The sequence below is a fragment of the Sinohyriopsis cumingii genome, chromosome 17 (assembly GCF_028554795.1).
Source record: "Sinohyriopsis cumingii isolate HCF-2022 chromosome 17, ASM2855479v2, whole genome shotgun sequence".
NCBI lineage: Eukaryota > Metazoa > Mollusca > Bivalvia > Unionida > Unionidae > Sinohyriopsis > Sinohyriopsis cumingii.
Window position 1 is genome coordinate 18,059,397 of NC_142977.1, and position 19,359 is coordinate 18,078,755.

The 19,359-nt window shown below is 35.1% G+C and overlaps 1 protein-coding gene and 1 long non-coding RNA gene across 3 annotated transcripts in view; one reads left to right on the forward strand and one right to left on the reverse strand.

Moving 5' to 3' along the window:
* LOC149777842 (coadhesin-like) overlaps positions 1-17,585 on the reverse strand; it is a 60,310-nt gene extending 42,725 nt beyond the window's left edge. The window contains exons 1-7 of one of the 2 annotated variants that reach the window (XM_089938911.1): positions 17,449-17,585; positions 16,205-16,246; positions 15,207-15,289; positions 9,356-9,424; positions 6,855-6,990; positions 3,068-3,196; positions 835-1,005 (exon numbers count right to left, since the gene is read on the reverse strand). In XM_089938911.1, coding sequence (XP_089795037.1) covers positions 835-1,005; positions 3,068-3,196; positions 6,855-6,990; positions 9,356-9,424; positions 15,207-15,289; positions 16,205-16,246; positions 17,449-17,476 — 658 coding nt within the window. In that variant the 5' untranslated portion in view covers positions 17,477-17,585. The remainder of the gene's footprint in view (positions 1-834; positions 1,006-3,067; positions 3,197-6,854; positions 6,991-9,355; positions 9,425-15,206; positions 15,290-16,204; positions 16,247-17,448) is intronic. The other variant, XM_089938912.1, reaches the window with a different exon arrangement.
* The window catches only part of LOC149777843 (uncharacterized), a 40,537-nt gene continuing 28,560 nt past the window's right edge, over positions 7,383-19,359 (forward strand). Inside the window, exon 1 of the long non-coding RNA XR_016415475.1 lies at positions 7,383-8,191. This is a non-coding gene — a long non-coding RNA (uncharacterized LOC149777843). The remainder of the gene's footprint in view (positions 8,192-19,359) is intronic.

The window sequence follows — 19,359 nt, forward strand, 5'->3', positions numbered from 1 at the left end:
GTTTATGCTGTCTAACGCATGGCAAATTGCGAACAGGTTAGTGTTACATTAATGCTCTTTGGATTCAGAATGAATACAAATTCCCGAATGAAACTACATTTCTTTTATCTAGAAACAAATAATGCACAACTAGATAATAAAGTTTAAAGAGGGTGTGCTATATAAATATTAATGTGTGTGTGTGTGTGTGTGTGTGTGTGTGTTACTTTGGAAATAGTAGGCGAAAAAGTATTTATTAAAATCTAACGTCATGGATTCTAAATAAGGATCAAACAAACAGTGAATTTCAAGGAAACTTTGAATAATAATCTAATCACAAACTAATACTTGTCCGAAATGGCTAGCTTTGTAATGGATAATATCATAACATTCCAGGCTACAAATTTGTTAGACACGTAAACATACTTCTATTTTAAAATAGTTGATATTTCAGTCGGTATATGGTAATTTGCAAATGTTCCATGCTAACTGGATAGTCATTGACTGATCGAAAAGTATATATTTCCCACATCTTGCTCTCATCATAAAACAAGTTATGGTCTCTTAATCAAACTGGTCGAGCAAGTGGTCAATAACGTCTTCAGATCATAGAGTTAGCTTGATTTCTCACACTGTTTTTTAAAATTTATTTAAACGTGTTCTCTCCGGTTTTATTGTTAATTCACATCCAAACATAGAATAGACACCGATATGTAGTAAAATGTAAGGCCAGTAACATGTTCTAGACTAGGCCATAACCCTGAACTATCTCACTTTGCTAATTATTCATAGAATACTATATTTCCTTTACCAATACATCAGTTTCCTTATTTTTGGTGGTATAGTCATGCATACCTGGGCAAGTTCGAAGAAAACACGACTGTTTCTGAATATTTTCCCCTGGGCACAAATCTCCCCCGTGGGCCGGATAAGGGTTTGAACAGGTGCGGGACCGGGATTCGAGTCCTAAACCACAAGAGGTGCTACAGGGTGTCCAGTTAATCCAGTTGCTCCAACCACCATCCACTGGTAGGCAAAGAATGACCAAATACAATAAGAAATATGTAGGTTAATGTCTTTTAAGCTATATTTTCGGTGTGGTTTTCTGTAACTGAACCAAAAAGGTAGGATTTTATAGATGTTCGATTTGAATGTTACTAGATTATTGAAGTATGAGCTTTATTCCACTAAACTCGAATCGGGCAAGGCGAATATCTAAACATTACTAGAAGAGATTAGATCAGTTTGAGACCTGAAACATAAATGCGTCGTGGACCTTAGAAAATGTTGATTTGACTCGTTCTTTGAGCAAACAATTAACGTCTTTTGCATCTTATGCTTTTATCAATTTACGGCGTGCATGCGATTTCGTATTTCACTGGATTCTTATTACTATTTGATAGCTTTTCAGCTTAACTCTGATCTGTATAATGCACAAATGTGCAGGCAAAGTCGCATGACCAAATTGCCTTTATTTTCATCATTTGCAAGTAGTGATGTTCATTATAATACAACTATATTCATTCGCATAAAAATCAAGTACAAACAGACTCAAATCATGCAACAAAAGTGTGGTTTCACAATTAAAATAATTATGTATATCTTTCTCTCTCAAAACTGAATGTGATTATAGCAGTTATACCAGTTCATCTTGCTGTTAATTCGGATTTCACAAGAGGCAGCTGTAAAGCTTTGTTACCTTTGTGTTAAAATATCTACATGTTTGTTTCCTTGTTTGTTTTTGTTTAAATTTCGTGTTTGCTCTTTTGTTATGACTTCTCTGTGGATACAAAATAGAATATGGACACATTTAACAATTAAAATAGCGAACTTTTGTCTGATGTTATTTTCTGTAAAGATAACATTTTACATAGCAAAGTGTAATAGTACGACCCTGTGGTCTTCCAACAAGAAATATAAAAGCAAATGGATTCATACAATTCGACAAATAATTGATTTCCCGAGAATACAAAGTGTAAAAGAACTTACTGTATTGCGATGTAAGTCCAAAATAATCAAATAATTAGAGATACAAGTCTTAATGATTAAAAGTCAGAATAGACGTTAGTGGAAATCCAAATTTAATCCAAAGTTGGAAGTGTTGAAGTTCCTTTAGTGGCCGTATAATGGTTATATTCGAACGGTCGCTTGGCGGATTACAATAGTACAATCCAATATTTCAATGTACATTTGACATTTTACAACAAATTCAAGTCTCTGTTTCCAAGAATGTTATTTTTGAAGAGCACTTTGCATTTCCAGAGAGCAGGCACCTGAATTAAGTACTTTGAATAAACAAACGTCCTGCCCAAATGAACAACTAAAAAAAGTATTCTAACTCACGATATTATAGCACGACCAATTAATTTCTAGAAAAACAAGATTATATAGTCCTCGACCTGATCTCAAGTCACAATTAGCATTTTCCAAAAATAACGTTTTGCTAATGAAAAGTTTCTATCTAGAAGGTTCATGATGTTTATAAAATGAAATCTTAATTATAATTAGAAGTCGATTACTAAACTTATAATATAAAATGCTATGTAACCAACAGATAGACCTGGAAATTCCTGGAGAATTTCCAATGTTCTAGAATCAGATTAAGATAAACATGTTGTTTACGAACCAAAATCAATTATACAGATCATCAAGAAAACGAACTTGATTTTGCACAAAGTCAAGTCCAACATACTATGCTACATTATAAATAGCATATAATGAAATTATAAAAATAAAACATAACAAACAAACAATGCAAATTATTAAATATGCATAACAGTAAACTAGTTAAAAGTGTTTAAGCAATGCCAATTTTCGTTTTATTTACACTGTGAATATATTTTGGTAGTCGCTTTCATTGTTACAGGAAACATCATACATAAATATCGTATGAGAAATAAAATAGTAGACTGCGTTGACAAGTAATAGTAGTTACATGAGACTATATATATAGCACAGAGAAACTTCAGTGATATGTACCTTCTCAAATGGCACATGGCTATGTCCCTATCTCGAACGCTTGCTATGTGGTGTAAAACACCGATGTAGTTCATTAAAGTAAACTATAAATTATGAAAAGCATTCTTACCTAGATTGCACAAATTGCAATGATGTTTGCATATACCCTTAGATTCGCTCGGATCGCTACAGATTTTAGTGTACTTGTCCCGATCAGCACAATCCGCAACTTTATCCGAGCACGAGGCATCGATAGGTCCTAATAATAATAATAATACCATTGATTTTCTAACGTTTCCGAAAATACCCTGGTCACTGGCAATCAAACATTTATGCAAACAAAACAGAATCTTGGCAGTAGACACACATTCATAACAAAAGCCTCCGTCCTCCCCAGTTTAACTATTATAACAGCAAAACATAATATAGTGATCTACAAAATAGTTGTTATAACAAAAATATCCGTAATGAAATTCAAAATTTTTGTGAAATGATTTGTATGAGTAAACATTTAAATACTTTTTAGGGCTTTTCTGTATTCAGTTGTAATTTTGCTTGATTGTTTATTCTGAGTGTGTTATAGCCTCTACTGTTATACCACTGATATTTCATTATATTTAAGCAATCGTTACATTGCATGCTATTAGTAAATTAGTAATTTATGATGCTCCATTTCATCAACAGACTTAAAACTGATAACACAGATACAATATTCATGGCAGCATTTATATCATGTAATCTTTTCCGTGTGAATGCTACAAAAGGGAGTAATGGGATGGATCAGGCATTCAGCTGTTTCGGAAGGAACGGGATTGCGGGACTGTTTATTTGGTACAACTTATTCTCACGAATCCCAAGTAACTAAATAATAATTATATCCTTTAGATTTTACCAGCATGTTTTAGTCCATATATCAATGTTTTCCTATTTAATTTGCCTTTGTTTCTTTATTTCCTTTGTTTATTTTAAAAATGTTTGAATCTAGTAAACATCAGCTTACTTGTCGTACAAAGAGATACCTCCTTGTAAAGCATTCCCTTTATTTCTCTCATACTAAGAGTTCTACTTTAAATGCTACTTTGTCTCACTTAAATTTTAAGTAAGCTTTCTATAGGCACGTGTTAATAGTTAAATAAATAAGTGTATCCATAATGTTTCCTTCCGCGATTGCTTTACGTGTACAGTTTCTCTCCTTCATGAATTTCTTTCTTCAAACATTTCTCTAAAGGCATACTCATAGTCTCCGTGTTTTTGTGAAAATACTGTTCATGATAAATATATGTCATTTATTTAACTACGTGCATACCTTAGCAATATAATTGGACTCTAAAGTGGGTTGTTAATTATGAGTGTTATAATATGTGCTAGGCGCGTGGCGCATCGATCGGTCTTTAAAGGCGTTAATTCACAAATGACGCAGTGCTGATGACAAGTTTGTTAAACCGTAAGCTTAGAAGTATGTGATTTTGGTCAATCCAGGTTTAATACGTGCATCGCTATTTCATTTATCGTCAGAACTCTCTCTCTCTCTCTCTCTCTCTCTCTCTATATATATATATATATATATATATATATATATATGCGTGTGTGTGTGTGTGTGTAAGTTCTACTGAATTGTATAAGCTTAAACAGATAGTAGATGCATTGTCTTTTTCTAAATAGTTTCCGATTTTTAAAAAAATCGGGGCTTTATCTAAATGGGATTTTCCTTACTAAATGCACGTTTAGGCATCCTGAAAGTATTAATTAGGTCAGAAAGATAAAACAATGTATCAATATATGGTTTATTATGAGAATTTACTGGGTGCCAAATCTTAACTGATTTGCCAGTCCTGAGGGTAAAGTCCTGTTAGTCCTGTTATAGACCTACATATTTTATGATAGTACATGCTTAGAAATTATTAATTGAAAATAGTAATTTAGCTCGGCTAGCTAACAAGTCAGATGTGTATTCGTCTACTATAGAAAATAACATATTATTAAATATAATATCTGCCAACTGACGAGAGTAGCCAAAGATAACCGCACGAGGATCCGATCAAAACATCATCACTAAAATAAAAAGTTCAAACAAAAATAAAACAATAGAATAATAAGGCTAACGTTTAAATAAGTACAATGAATAATATAAAGTGTACAAAATAAAATAAAGCAAAAGAATATCCTAAAATTCTATAAGCATGACAAAGAATCTCGTGTATGCAAAAAAAGGAGTATCCAATTTCGATAGCCGGTAGTAGGAAATGTATCTGCTAAGTAGATGCGGCCCCTCCATTTCGACCGGGAAAGGGCTCCTCTGCTGTGGCCAACCATTTGCAACATTATTTCATGTCAGGTTTATATTGACCGTGCAAGTTTGTGCTATATAGGTGTAGAATGTAGCTAAATGATTGTATTGTGATAACAATTCTTTTGAGTGACTAAAGTGGTTTTATCCTTATAAAAATAGGTTTTAAAGATCATTAACTCACAGTTTTGTTCTTATCAAAACTATTCTGGCGAACACTGTCTCACGTGTTTCTTATAACAAATTGACAACCACCGGCCAAACTGTTTATCATAATTTTTAGCAACCATAGTCCTAGGTCTTCTAAACATGTTGAAGGCCAGTTTCACAGGTTTTCCACATAAAATTCGACGACCTCTCTTAATTCTCAACACCAGTGACCCAGGACGATATGTAGTCCGGGACACTTACAAAACGTTAGGGTCAGTTGTCTAATTATTTACTATATTTTCATAACATTTTGAAGAGGGTGAAAAAGTTATTTTTGTTTACATCAACTATGTTTGATGCCAGCTAACTCAGTACAATTTTGAAAGCCAACTGTTCATGTTTGCTTGTAAACTCATGAGGACAAGATATTGCTTGTCAATGACCAATACTAAGTGGCCAAGGATCCATTTAACTATATTGTTTAATAATAATAATAATAATAATAATAATATGACGGGTAACAATATGCTTGACATGAAATGATTTTCTTTTTTGCCTACTTTAAATGCCAACAAAATTTAGCATTGTACATAAATAATGTAAACATGAAAGGCAAACATCGTGTATTTTATACTGGTAATAATTCATTACCTTCTGTGGATTGATATTATCATTTTTGTGCATACGATAAATAAGCATTCTAAGTAGTAGCGGTAGCAGCATAACAGTATTTGAAGTGGCTTCGTCAAACCTCGCGTTATAAAATCAATTATCAGTATTCTGTATACTTAAAATCTCAAATTGAGAGTGCCGTAATTATTCTGTTTTCCGAGTTAAGTGTTTAATTCCATGCCTGTTCTGATACTTAATGGTATGTTCGAATTGAAGGAGAATAAACGCTTTGTATGTAAATTGTACAGTCTGGATAGAAAATATACAATGTCTGGATAGAAAATATACAATGGAAAATATGGGTCAATATAAACTCTTAATATCTTAAGATAAAATAGTATTCTCTTGTACAAAATTATCTACATATTATAGAGGATCATAACAATTTACAGCCTAGAACAAAAATTACAATAAAGGTGCAGTCATGTTCCAAAGGTTGCACAAAAATATAAATATAAATAACGGCCATGTAAAGGCAATGCAGATTGATTTTATCCGATGTGCGTTCTTGCTATATGAACATTCAAATATGAATCAGTTATGTATACACACGAACATATGTCTACTACTCTTTCATGTAGGTCAGTGCACATTAGCCGTTAATGGAACCTAATATTTGCACTTAGTTTCATATCAGTTGTCAGAACGTCACTTTATTATGCTGAAATCTTACGCAGCCCAGGGTAAAATAACCTTCGCTGCAAACTTATAGATGTGCCCCATTAATTTCAACACTAGTAGTAAATGTCCAATAAGCCAACCTTTTGGAAAGATTTTATATATTTAAATAATTCTTGCAGTCTTTTACCTCCCATATTATTTGTCTTTATTTCGCAAAAGTGTTTGTTACATCCATGCGATGAACAACACTCGAAACAGTCATGGTTTTGTCTGGTGCTCAAGCCTCTTCCAACTAATGTGAACGGTTGCGATGGCGTACATTGCTGCAAAAAGGAAATATTGGCTAGACTGCAAGGGTTTTGAGGCAAATTTTATCATCACATACTGAATCCATCCATATCGACAAAAGACATTTTTTCCTGTTATATAATTTCTAGAAAGAGACATGTAGATATTAACTCTTTCAAAACATAAAGTAAAGTGCACGACATAAGCCAAAATCCGTTTTGAATACAATACCATCAGATAGACAAAACATATGCATGATCTCAAACTCAAGTTTCGCATATCTAGCGTGGGCTCCTAGGGTATTTTTGGCTAATATCGTAGGACGTAAACTTTAATTTTTTAAAAAAATAAATGTATATATAGCTCTGAGCCCCCTGCCAGCAATGCCGACGGTCTAGGTGGACAATACACAAAAATAAAAGGGAATAACAATTTAATAACAGATCTAAATAATCAAACAGCAAAAGTAAATTTTCACAATTTCTCAACTCGGTCGGCCTATTTAATCTGCCAATTTCATCATCTGATGTGCAACGTGAGAGCGTTTCCACCTGTCCCTGCTACTTTACTCATCTGTATTATTTCCTTTTCCTTGAATGGTACTCCAGTACCCCTTCCGTATCTCGACTACGTCCCTCACCCTTCGACTTCCTCCACTTCCGTTCTCTGGTTTGCCTTCAAACTTCTGCCTCCGTTATTCTATCCTTTCCCATGACCTCTCTAACAACTTCCCCCTACTTCGTCACACTTGGGTGGCACTCGGTCCAACCCGAACAATTCCAAACAGCACTCAAAGCTTCTCTTTACTAAGCTTTTAAAGTCTGAATTGCCGCTCTAACTTTTACGAATGCCGGGCATTCGGAGTATGCCTATTAGAATTCACTCCCTAACTTACTAGACCTCTGCGTTAGTCAAAATCCTGGCGAGTACTGAAGTAATCGTGAATGACCTGTGTAATAAAGGTCTGCTTCGGACATATGCTCCGCCCATATGTCCCTAACTCAGCCTTGATTTAATACTGGGGTCTCTGTGAACTGTAGACTGCCTAGTTTCTCACGCGCATGTCAAATTTCTTTCTCCTACGGCTACGGTGTGAATAAATAACGTTTTCCGGTTTTACCAGTACTTCATCTCTTTGAAGATAGTCGCTGCTTGTTCCCTTCAGTGTCAATTCAAGCCTCAGTCTTGTGCAACAAAGGTCAGTCGCGAATGTGACGGCGACATTCTCCGCCCCAGGTAAGTTGTGTACATGACGGCTGTCTTCACTACTTGACAGTATACAATGTTAGATACGCTCTTAACTTTGGCAAGATTCCATTACTAAAAATGTTTCAGCTGCATTTTGTGTTATTTCCCTTTGCAAATCTGCCAATCCATTATAGTGAATTACACCTATTTCTCATATATGTGGCATGCTACGTATATAATTGATACACATCGTTAAAAATCAAGATATATATGATATCTTTGCAAGAGACATTAACGCAACAACTCAGCAAAAGAGGGTATTGAGAAGAAACGTGCATGTTGAAAAAGAAATTCCATCTCTGTACACAATATGAGTAATAACGGCCTCAAAGAAAAAGAAAGGCGTTAAACAAATAGACTTGACTCAAGCTAATCTTTCTTTTTACATAGAATATAAATATGTACAATTCTGTCATTGGTGCATTTTAAAACATAGCTCTTTTATCATGTAGTATTTATAAATTGGGTCAATTGTAAATGGTACAAACACGTTATATCTGTGCGTGATCTTGCTTAAAATATATATTTTGCTTAAACTAAGCAGAATTTATCCAGTTTGTGAAAAGGAACATTTATCCTAGCATTTCAATATCATTGCTTCAGAGAAATAAAAGTATATGTTTATCGTCGACTCAGATTTCTTTGATACTTAACTAGTTCCCAAACTTTAGAAAATCAAGTTTCGAAATGTACAATTCTATATTACTAAAATGAACGTGCAAAATGGTTAATGTTGCTCAGTATTTTACTCTCAGTTATAGACAGAACATATATGTATTATCATTATACCTTGTATCATGGATATGATCTATGTGAATTGTTTTAAAATCTTGGATGACAAGTTAAACATATTTACCTCTGTCTACTCAGGTCTCTGACAAACAATTTGGCTTAGACACAAACGGTACCCTTTGTTAATAATTAGAAGTCACGGATTGAAAGTTAACCATCATAGTCCTACAGTTCAGGATACTCGGTCTGAAATATTTACTCTATTAAATGATACAATTTTATACAAGGTTGCGTGGAGTGTGTGCCATGTTTCGCATAAATGTTGGTGCCAACATGAATCAAGTCTGTACTTGGGCATCACAGAGGAACAATGCATCATGTTTAAATATACGTTTCTATATTATAATGATAAACTGTTACCTCATTTTCTTGGCAACCAAGTGAATAGACCAGACCAGAAGCATTGTGCGCCCTCTGTATGAAACAGTACTATAAAATAGATAAGCAAAAGAAAAATTTAGGTTATGCTAAATAAACACGGAACAATAGTCGAATATATGTATGTTAATTATATTAAATGTACTAGAAGATTAAATTTTTTTTCTTCTTAAGTTTTGTGTTACCATGTGGTATGAATGCACATCTTGGGTTGCACTATATATATATATATATATATATATATATATATATATATATATATATATATATATATATATATATATATATATATATATATAAAACTTGTCAAGGCTGCATCAGTCATTTACACATCTTACTGTCCAGTGCCATGTTTTGCAAAACTGGAAAAGTCACTTGCGCAGTTAAATCAGTTGCTTCGTTTCTCACTGTATAAGGAAACGTGTTTCACCGACAGATGAAAACAGCGCTAATTCTAAATTAAGCTGTTACGTTGACAATGGCTCTGATCAGCAAAAGTAAAATTATATTTCTATAATGTTCTTTGCACACAATAGTCAGAATTAAATAATGCTCACGTGTTCGTTATATTAAGCTAAAATAAAATAGAATGTATTAAAGTCCTAAAGTGCACTAATGTTACCTTTTGCATTCATTACACCAACAAATTTTAGTCTATAACAACGACTCTCTTCCATGGTTTTGCTATGCTCGAACTGACGTATTTCAGGAGACGAAATGTTTATTTTGTTTTAGTAAAATTGGGTAACCATAGCGTTTTTATTACCCAGACAACAATTCAGTTTGTCTTCATATGGGAGGTCGGACAGCACCAGACAGTGGTCTGGATCTTTGGCAAGGTTTGGAATTGCTTGTGTGAATATAGCAAAACAATTAACTCATTCTTGTACTGGAAGGTCATTCGATCCGACATTAGGTAGGATGCCAGCGTTGGCTGTCTTTAATAGTTCGATACTTATCGAATGGAGCCTTGATTCTTCTGTAGTCTGAAAGTCACAATTTGAGAATGCCTGACAAAGACGCTAGTTGGAACAGTGGGAATAATCTGTCAAATGCCCTAAAAACATACGTATACCTCGTTCACCTTGAAGTTCGACGTCATCATGTTGTAGATCTTGCAACGGATGATGACGTCCAGACAGGTGATGTGAATATAGTGCGGCATTCTCGTCACCTCAGTGAGTGTGGTCAGCAATTCTATGATCTTAGATACAAACAGCGTCTGCAATGGATTATGCTCCGTAGTCTTCAGCATGGAGTGTCATGTCTTTATATCAACTCTGTCAGCTGAATGGACCCAGATATAGCCACGTTGTGCCACATTGGGCTCCCGTGCCAAAGTTTTGAGCATCGCAATCGGTATGCCACCTACCACTTTCGTTCGTTCCCCTGATCCGCGGTGGTGCAAACCATCTTGATGGGGGAATAAATAGCATTCTTCCTTCGTAGGTATAAAAGACGTATATATCGTTCACTGAGGAAGTCAGAACCAAAAACGGAGTGAAGTGGGTGCGGCCGACAAGGAGCAGAATACGTTTGTCCTACCAAAATCATTTGCTGTATTTCAATATCTATCCGACACGATTAGTTGATGTCAAGGTATATCTTTATATTAGCCGTCCAAAGGACACGCAGTCACGACATAGGTGGTGTGCAAACAACTCTAAACTACACCTGCAATAAATATCCCTTAAGCTTACAATCTTTGCTACATATATGAGTCTGACGCAGCCTCAAGAGTATGTTTCTTTGAAGAAAGTACCATAAATCTGAAGTTTATCGCAAAGCAGAATAAGGCTCGCGATTTAAAATTGCGACGGAACTAGGCCCAGTACACAAATATGACACAAGTAAATAATTGGTCATATCCACACTACAAGGCCATGGCGCGTTGACTTGATCAAAGCGTTAGGGATCAAGGAGGCTACACAGCGCTGAGACAGTTCGTTGCAGCCCAAAACATTATTCCCGCTGACACATGCATCTTATGAGATATTTAACCCACGGCCACTGAAAACACAGGTATATGACACTGACAATCTCCCACTGCGGGAAATCCTGGCTATCAGAGAATTACAACAAGACCGTGTTCAGCACAATACAAGCACCATCAGAAAGCCGAAAGTGCTCTATAAGCAAAAAGGAAAAATGGTCTAGCCAAGAAAATGCTCCTTTGAAAATGAGATACAAAATTGCATCGTAGATCCAGAGTCGGAACACGTTTGAGGCTAAAGGCTGTGAAGCCAACATAGACTGTTTCCGCAGTTTTCTCGGATCAGAGATACCATCAACAAAGTCATCCAACAGGATACAAAGCTCCCCCAAGAGGTGCTAACCCTCTTATGCTAGCAGGGTATCACAATAGCTTTGATTCTCATTGGAAAATGGCTTGCTCTCAGTACCATTGTGAAACCAATTACTGGTGAGGACGAATGTGATACACAAATTCTAGCACCTAAACCTAACCTAAGCCGCGCAAAAGAATTAATCAAGGAAGAACTAGAGTAGCTCGAAAGGATGCTGAAAACTCTCTCAGCAAAAGCATTATTTGTATCATTATGTCCTTTTTTTATTTCAACCGACAATTTTTTCGGATTACTGGTCGAGCATTGGCGTTGCAGTCGTGATCGTTGCTGTTTTCTGTATTCAACATTAGCACGTTCATACATCATCGGGAGAGTGACAATAGTACTGAAATTAATGCCAATCGTTCAAGAGTGGATAACCAAGATGAAATCAATTCAATCACTACTCACTTTCAGCCACTGTTAGAGTTATTTTTCTGTTTTATTGGCCAGAAGGTCCACGGCTTCTTTTGATGCTTGAACGTTTTGTAAGTGGACTATGTATTTGAAAATCTGATTCACATTACCGTAAATATAAAACCGGTAAATATACTTCCCGGGACAAATGTTTGTCTCGGACGCTTACGCCACAAGCGGTGGTGGCACAACACACGGCAATGTTTCGTTGATTCTGACAAACTTTATCTCGCTATCTGCGATTATAGAGTATTAGTTGCAAACAATATTAGTAGCTCAATAAGAATTGACACATTCGACTCTGCCGAATCAGTACATTTGGTCCGAAGAAAATATCATCTCACACAATCACCTCCAGTTTGAGTGAAATTTCGAGGATTTGATTATTGTTATAGTCAAAAGTGGTACAAAATTTGTATTTTTCGTTGCATTTAAATCGAACCCTTGAGGTAATACCATCACTCAGTCATTCTAACACTGTGTATATTACTGACTAAACCTATCGTTGAACTCATGGCTATAAAGCAAGTGGTTCGCACATATCTAGGTATCCGTGTAGGGCATCTTAGGTGAAAGATGATTTATGTTTAAAATGCTGGCGTGATAAGATCACACAATGAGCCAGAGCACATGGAGTCTACTTGTACCAGATTTCATTAATAACTTCACGATCGCCTTCGACGTATACTTGCTTTTCGTTGCATGCAGAAATCACATTAGTAACTTTACCGCCCAAGACAATCTCAAAGATGATAAAAATCGCGGCCACGGGATAAATCAAGCCTACCTTAGCTCTGGTGCCGGTTTTAAGGCTGCATACATAACGTCAAACAAAAAACCCTCGGTCAACGGAATTGCATCAATGAATGTGTCTAGTAACTATTGTTGGGGTTCAACAGTGTGTTGCCGTTAACGTAAACGTGTCAGAATTTTCAGCCATAACGACCATCTTCGTTGCATAAATTTAAACGAACGTCATACAAGTTAAAGCAATGCAATGGCGATACAAAAGACACATTCAAGTAAAAGGAGAGAAAATATGTTTAGTTCACAAAGGTGGACAAAAAGAACACAATTCACGGGTGCTAAAGTATATACGCTTTCCTGTGACAGACACGTACCAGTTCGTACTAGGATGGAAAGAGGGAGCAAATCAGATACTGGCTCCACCCACAGCATCTTAAACCAACAAACCCAGACATATTTTGCTCGATTGAAACCACAATAAGATGATTACGAAAAGTTATCTCCGATAACCTTTACGTTAAGGTATGTAGATTCCTATTTCACTCATCCACCAGAAATATAAACAGTTACATACGACCAAGACGATATAAGGCGCATCACAGTACTTGGCAGTAAAAATGAAACAAAACAAAAAGAACAAAATAAAAGACAGCCGCTTCTCTTGCTGGCGGAATGTATGATATATGAGACCCTTATAGAGCATGTTGGCGGGCATGTAGACGTTTGCAGATTTAATTATATTAGGCAAAGTAAGACCTTCTTTGACATCACAGCCGTCTTGACAATAAATCACGGCGACATATTACAGTTATCATTCTATAACGGAGGAAACCCCAAACAACAACAAGTATTACAATAGCGCTATGTCCTATATCGATGACCCACATGATTTTCACATGTCAAATATATGCGACGTTGAGGTCATAACATATTGCTGACTTAATGTTCACGTGTATAACACGATACAAGCATGGCGAAAGATTGGTGACAAGTTTGCCAAAGTATGGGTAATTAATGGATCAGGGTAACACTACTTAGGAGAATTGATATCTTATATTCTGGTGCCCAGCCTCTGAGAAAGCACAGACGGGTCGTAAAAAGCCAGGTTCCCCACATTTTAAGGTGGCGAAACTCCCCTTTAATATATACTAGCACACATACGAACCATACCTATTGAACTTAGTATTCCCCCTGTTACATCTATTATTGCATAGGCAACCACACATATTAAAACTTGAATTACCTTGTTAAATCCAGTACTTCAAATACGAACCAAACCTATAGAAATTGGCATACACTAAAACAGATGCAAAAAGTGTTTTCTCTCATACCTCATTTTCCAGAACAAAATCCAGCCTATAACAACGAATACCAATGGAGAACTGCTTAACTTCATACGACAACATTCAATTTTCAAAAGATATATATATATATATATATATATATATATATATATATATATATATATATATATATATATATATATATATATATATATATCAATCACCACCTCATATTTACTTTTACCTGTGGGGCCCCGAGTGGCCGAGTGGTCTAAAGCGCTCTTCGTTACGGATCACTGCCATCTCACCTCTGTCTGCGGCGGTTCGAGTCTAAGATTCAGCCAATGTGGGCATGTGAGAAAGCTTGCCAGTAGCTTCTCGTGGGTCGGTGGTTCTTTCCGGGGTTTTCCGGGTTCTTCCTCCACCATTAATACTGGCCGCCATGTATAGCCCATCGTGCTGAAAAATGGCGTTAAACCCCACAACAACAACAACAACAACTTTTACCTGTACCTTTCAGTAAATTTTCGATACAACAAAATTGTCGATTATTCCTGTCTGATCATGGCAAACGCTACCACATAATGGTTACTTGTACAAATTCACACCAATGGAAGCTTATGAATAAAAAGATCAATCGTATCTTAAGTCACTCTTTCATAAAGATATGATTTAGCATTGCATTTGTGTGAACCTATATCTTGAACATCTGGCTTAGGTATGATTTGGTGACATTTTTCAGCTCTTTACCTTCATAAAGAATCCTTCATGTTCATTTCTTGTCAAGTGATTTCCATGCATTATTTCTACTTTGAATATCAAAAGGTGAAAATGATTAACAGTCTATTCATTGCAAGTACGGATTCGATCAATTTAAGCTTGATTGATCCGTTTATATCAAGCAAAATATCTTGTTTATAGTATTTATGTGATTTTAGTTTAGCACGATAACTTGTTTTTTTCAATATTTAATCGTGAACGAGAGAATGATGGCGATATAGTGCGGGAAGAGAGATTTGCGTGGGTGGCTCTTATACTTGCCTCAGATGGTCTGCATTCTACAACTATGTCGCAGTTTTGAACGCTTAATATACTGTTGCACTTGAAGCAGCTCAACCCCGCATCTATGAATCAAAACTATTATTTTTGCTTCAGTCTATCGACATTTCAATGACAATAAATTAAATGAACCATTTGTAATCCAAATTTAGATAACTAAGACAAACAAATAGACAATTATTGTTCTGAATTTCGTTAGTTTAAGTCTGTTTATTTATTGAAAGAAAGTGTTTCGTTAATTGGAGTTGCTTATTACTGCATTTATCAACTTAACAATTTACCGTATATATCCAGGTATTAATAAGGTCCTGATCTGCCATCACAGATTAGGATATATGCTGTTTGCTTTAGTGACTGATCCTAACAATATGCATAAATCCAGATCTGCCGGCGCATTAAGCAAGAGTATATGGGTTTATGCATTTTGCAGTTGGATCCGATTTACACACGCGAATAAACCCCATTTCTGAGTCACAGAAGGCAATTGTAACATTGATTAGAGATTATGAAAATATACGGGAGACGAAACTTTAATGCATCTTTGCTTTAGTCAGTAATTATGTTCCGCTGGTGCATATTATGCCTCTATCATAATCATCATGGGATACCTTTTCACAAATGTTCATTGTCTCATCTAATATTTCCTCCCTTTCTAAATCGTTCGTGAAAATCATCAATAAATTAAATGAACTGTGTTGATGTGTTTGGTGATATATATAAAGTATTATTTATTCGAGTATGGTACCTTAGCGAAATTGAATCTTTAAAAAAAATTACGAATGATAATATAATAGAAAAGGTTAATTTGTACATTTGCACTTTCAAATATTCAAGCGCGCTATAAAGTATTACATATATTCTATAATTACTACTGTTCAAAGAAATTTTTACAACATGCATTAGTGAGAAAAATGCGGAAATTTCACTTGTCGATGCCATGTTAGACTTGATATTGATAATGATAATTAGCATATACTTACCAGAGCCTTTTAAGATGGCAAGAAATATGGAGGTTATAATACCTGCAAATATATGACATTTTATTCTTTATGTATCATAACAATAGTCTGGTACTGATGTAAGTTTTTGTTCAAGATTGTTTTAGCTTGCAAATCAGGCAAACACTTGTAACGATTGCGTTCCAGAGCAGAACATATTCGGATACAAAAAAATAAAACTCCTTCTTCCAGAACCACTCTGCTGTGGTGTTGCGTACATCATATAGCTTTGCCGAAAGTTCAGCAATCTTTATTTAGCTGTTTAAGGAATATAGCGGGCTACTTTATGTACGTATTAAAAACATCGTACATGTATATTTTATTTCGTCCTAAGGGCTTAAACTATGTAGCAAGAAAAATGTAAAACCCAGCAAGCATTGTATAATCCAAATTATAAATGTATTTCACTGAAATATAAAATCAAAGTGAAAGGATTGAAAACAAATTACAGCATTTTATGAATTCCTAATATTTCTTAAATATACAATAAGTTTTAGAGCAATCCGGAAACGCTTCAAAATTATTCCGTATTATTCCGAAGGTTGTAATGTGCCAATATACCAGCTTATTGGCAAACATTGTTCTAATATCTGAAAGATTTATTAAGATAAATTTAAGGAATATTAAATTTCACCAACATCCTTCAATGTTTCAGAGTAGACCAACTAAATTATTAAATATCCATGTCATTGAATGTTAACAATAATCCAGTAAGGTACTGTCTGTTTAGAAAAAAAAAATGGTTTCCTCCCTGTCAAGGAACAATAAATACATAAATCTTAATCCTCTCGTAACTCTTACAAAACTCAAATATTACAGTAAAATGAAATGCTGCCTATCTAATACGTTTATATAACCACTATAAACGCATCAAATCAACGATTGGAAGTTACTACAGATATCCGTAACCAGTTAAAATATCCTCCTAACTTTATTTAAAGACTAATATGATTTGAGACGATGCAGACTTCAAATAGGCAGCGTCGAAAAATTAAACTTATGAGACATATATAACTTAAAATGTTCAGTACACATTGAATTCACATATGTCTTATAAGTATATATATATATATATATATATATATATATATATATATATATATATATATATATATGGGAGGGAGAGACAAACGGACGGACAGATACTTACATACATACATGCATGCATACATACATACATACATACATACATACAAGGATAGATAGAATGGGGAAAATCAACTTACCAAGCTGTAAACTGAGTGATCGTTCCATTGCTTAATGAATATTATTACATCCATATGGATCACGAACTATACCTGTAATATGCCGGTAACATACACAGGTTTGCATGTCGTCTTTAGATAACAGATTCTAGGTCAAATAGGTGCGTTTCCTGTGAATCAGTTATATATATATATATATATATATATATATATATATATATATATATATATATATATATATATATATATATATATATATATAGATATCCGTAGATTCTCTCTCTCTCTCTCTCTATATATATATATATATATATATATATATATATATATATATATATATATATATATAGAGAGAGAGAGAGAGAGAGAGAGAGAGAGAGAGAGAGAGAAAATTTCGAAGTACACGCAAAGCAACTACTACTACTACTACTACTAATAATGATAATTTTCGCAGACTATGGACAATCCCACACCTGGTTCAGTGTCGCCTGTATCTTCGGTAGGTGCCACGTTTTTGGGGTTCGTCAGAGGGAATTCGCGACTATAGTTTATAGTTTTTTTTTTATATAGATCCATGAACAGTATTTTAATCAAATGAACTCTTTACAAAACTAATATGTGTACTGTGGTGTTTGTATATTTGTGGAGATCAAAATGCAGAATTAAGTATGCACCGTATTTGCTGTAAACATGTATATATGTTCCTGAAATGAATGGAGGCTGCTTTCGCGTAATGATCATGCCAACTTTGTGTCTGTTCAACATGGTAATAACCCTTTTTTTCGACTAAATTGTGTTTTATCAAATGGGACAGCTCTCAACTTGCAATTCGATCTATCAATATATCTCTCGATCTATCTGTATTTCCTGACACATTTAACCACATTAACAACTTTACATATATACGCAGAGATACTTCATATTTTCGCATATACTGCATTTACAAATGGTGTTGACTATGTTCATGCATCCTCCTGTGCATCGCACGAAGCGACTAATGGACACAACAATTTTGTCTTGGGTTACATCTGGTGGTCATTTTAACGCTGCGCATGACTGAAGCAGCAGAGAGGGCGAATCCCACAAACTATTTCGCTTAATAGAGCCTTCTATCGAGAACATTTTAGATAGAGCGGTTCTTTTCACAAAATAAACCCTCCAGTCAGCAAACATGACAAAATAGGCTTTCTCTGCTGACTTGAAGGGTTATCTCATGAAAATATCTACTTATACAACTATTTCTGCTAATACAAGGGTCTATCTTGCGAAAACACTCGGTGTTGTTTAGCCCTCTCTGCTGCTCTCCAAAAAATTGTTAGCGGCTATTGTCGTCAACTGTTTTCCCGGAAATTTGTGCGGTAAATTAACCAAAAAATTTATCAAGTCCAATACAATATCTTGTCGTGGGGTCATGTAAATTTACTGTTACAAATCCGTGCGGTTTGGACTCAGCATGACTAAAGAAATTTCTGAATTTATTTATATCCATGTCGCCGTTACACCAGGTCTGATGAATATTTCTTAACGTGTGCGTGTCGACTCCGTTAAACACCGCAAGAATATTACAGTTATCTCTGATCACTTTTGGTATTTGTGTATATTGCTGTGTTACGTAAATCACGTTTGTGTTTTTGTGTCTGCCCCTGGAAAATATCCTGGCAGGGTTTGTCTGTCGTCGCCCTCTCTGCTGCTGTGAATTAAAAATTTAAGTTAACAATAATGGCCAACACTGGAGAAGCATATTCCGCTAGACTAGCTCGATAGCGACTAGAAGCAATAAAAAATTTCTTCCTGTGAGAGATTCTGTAAGACAAAAACTTCAAGAACGGCAGCAAGCACAAGTTGAATTTGCGACAGGTGCAGAAGAATTATTTAAACCCGTCACAACAGCTACTGAGAAAGCTGCGGTGGTCACAGAAAGAGCTTTACTGG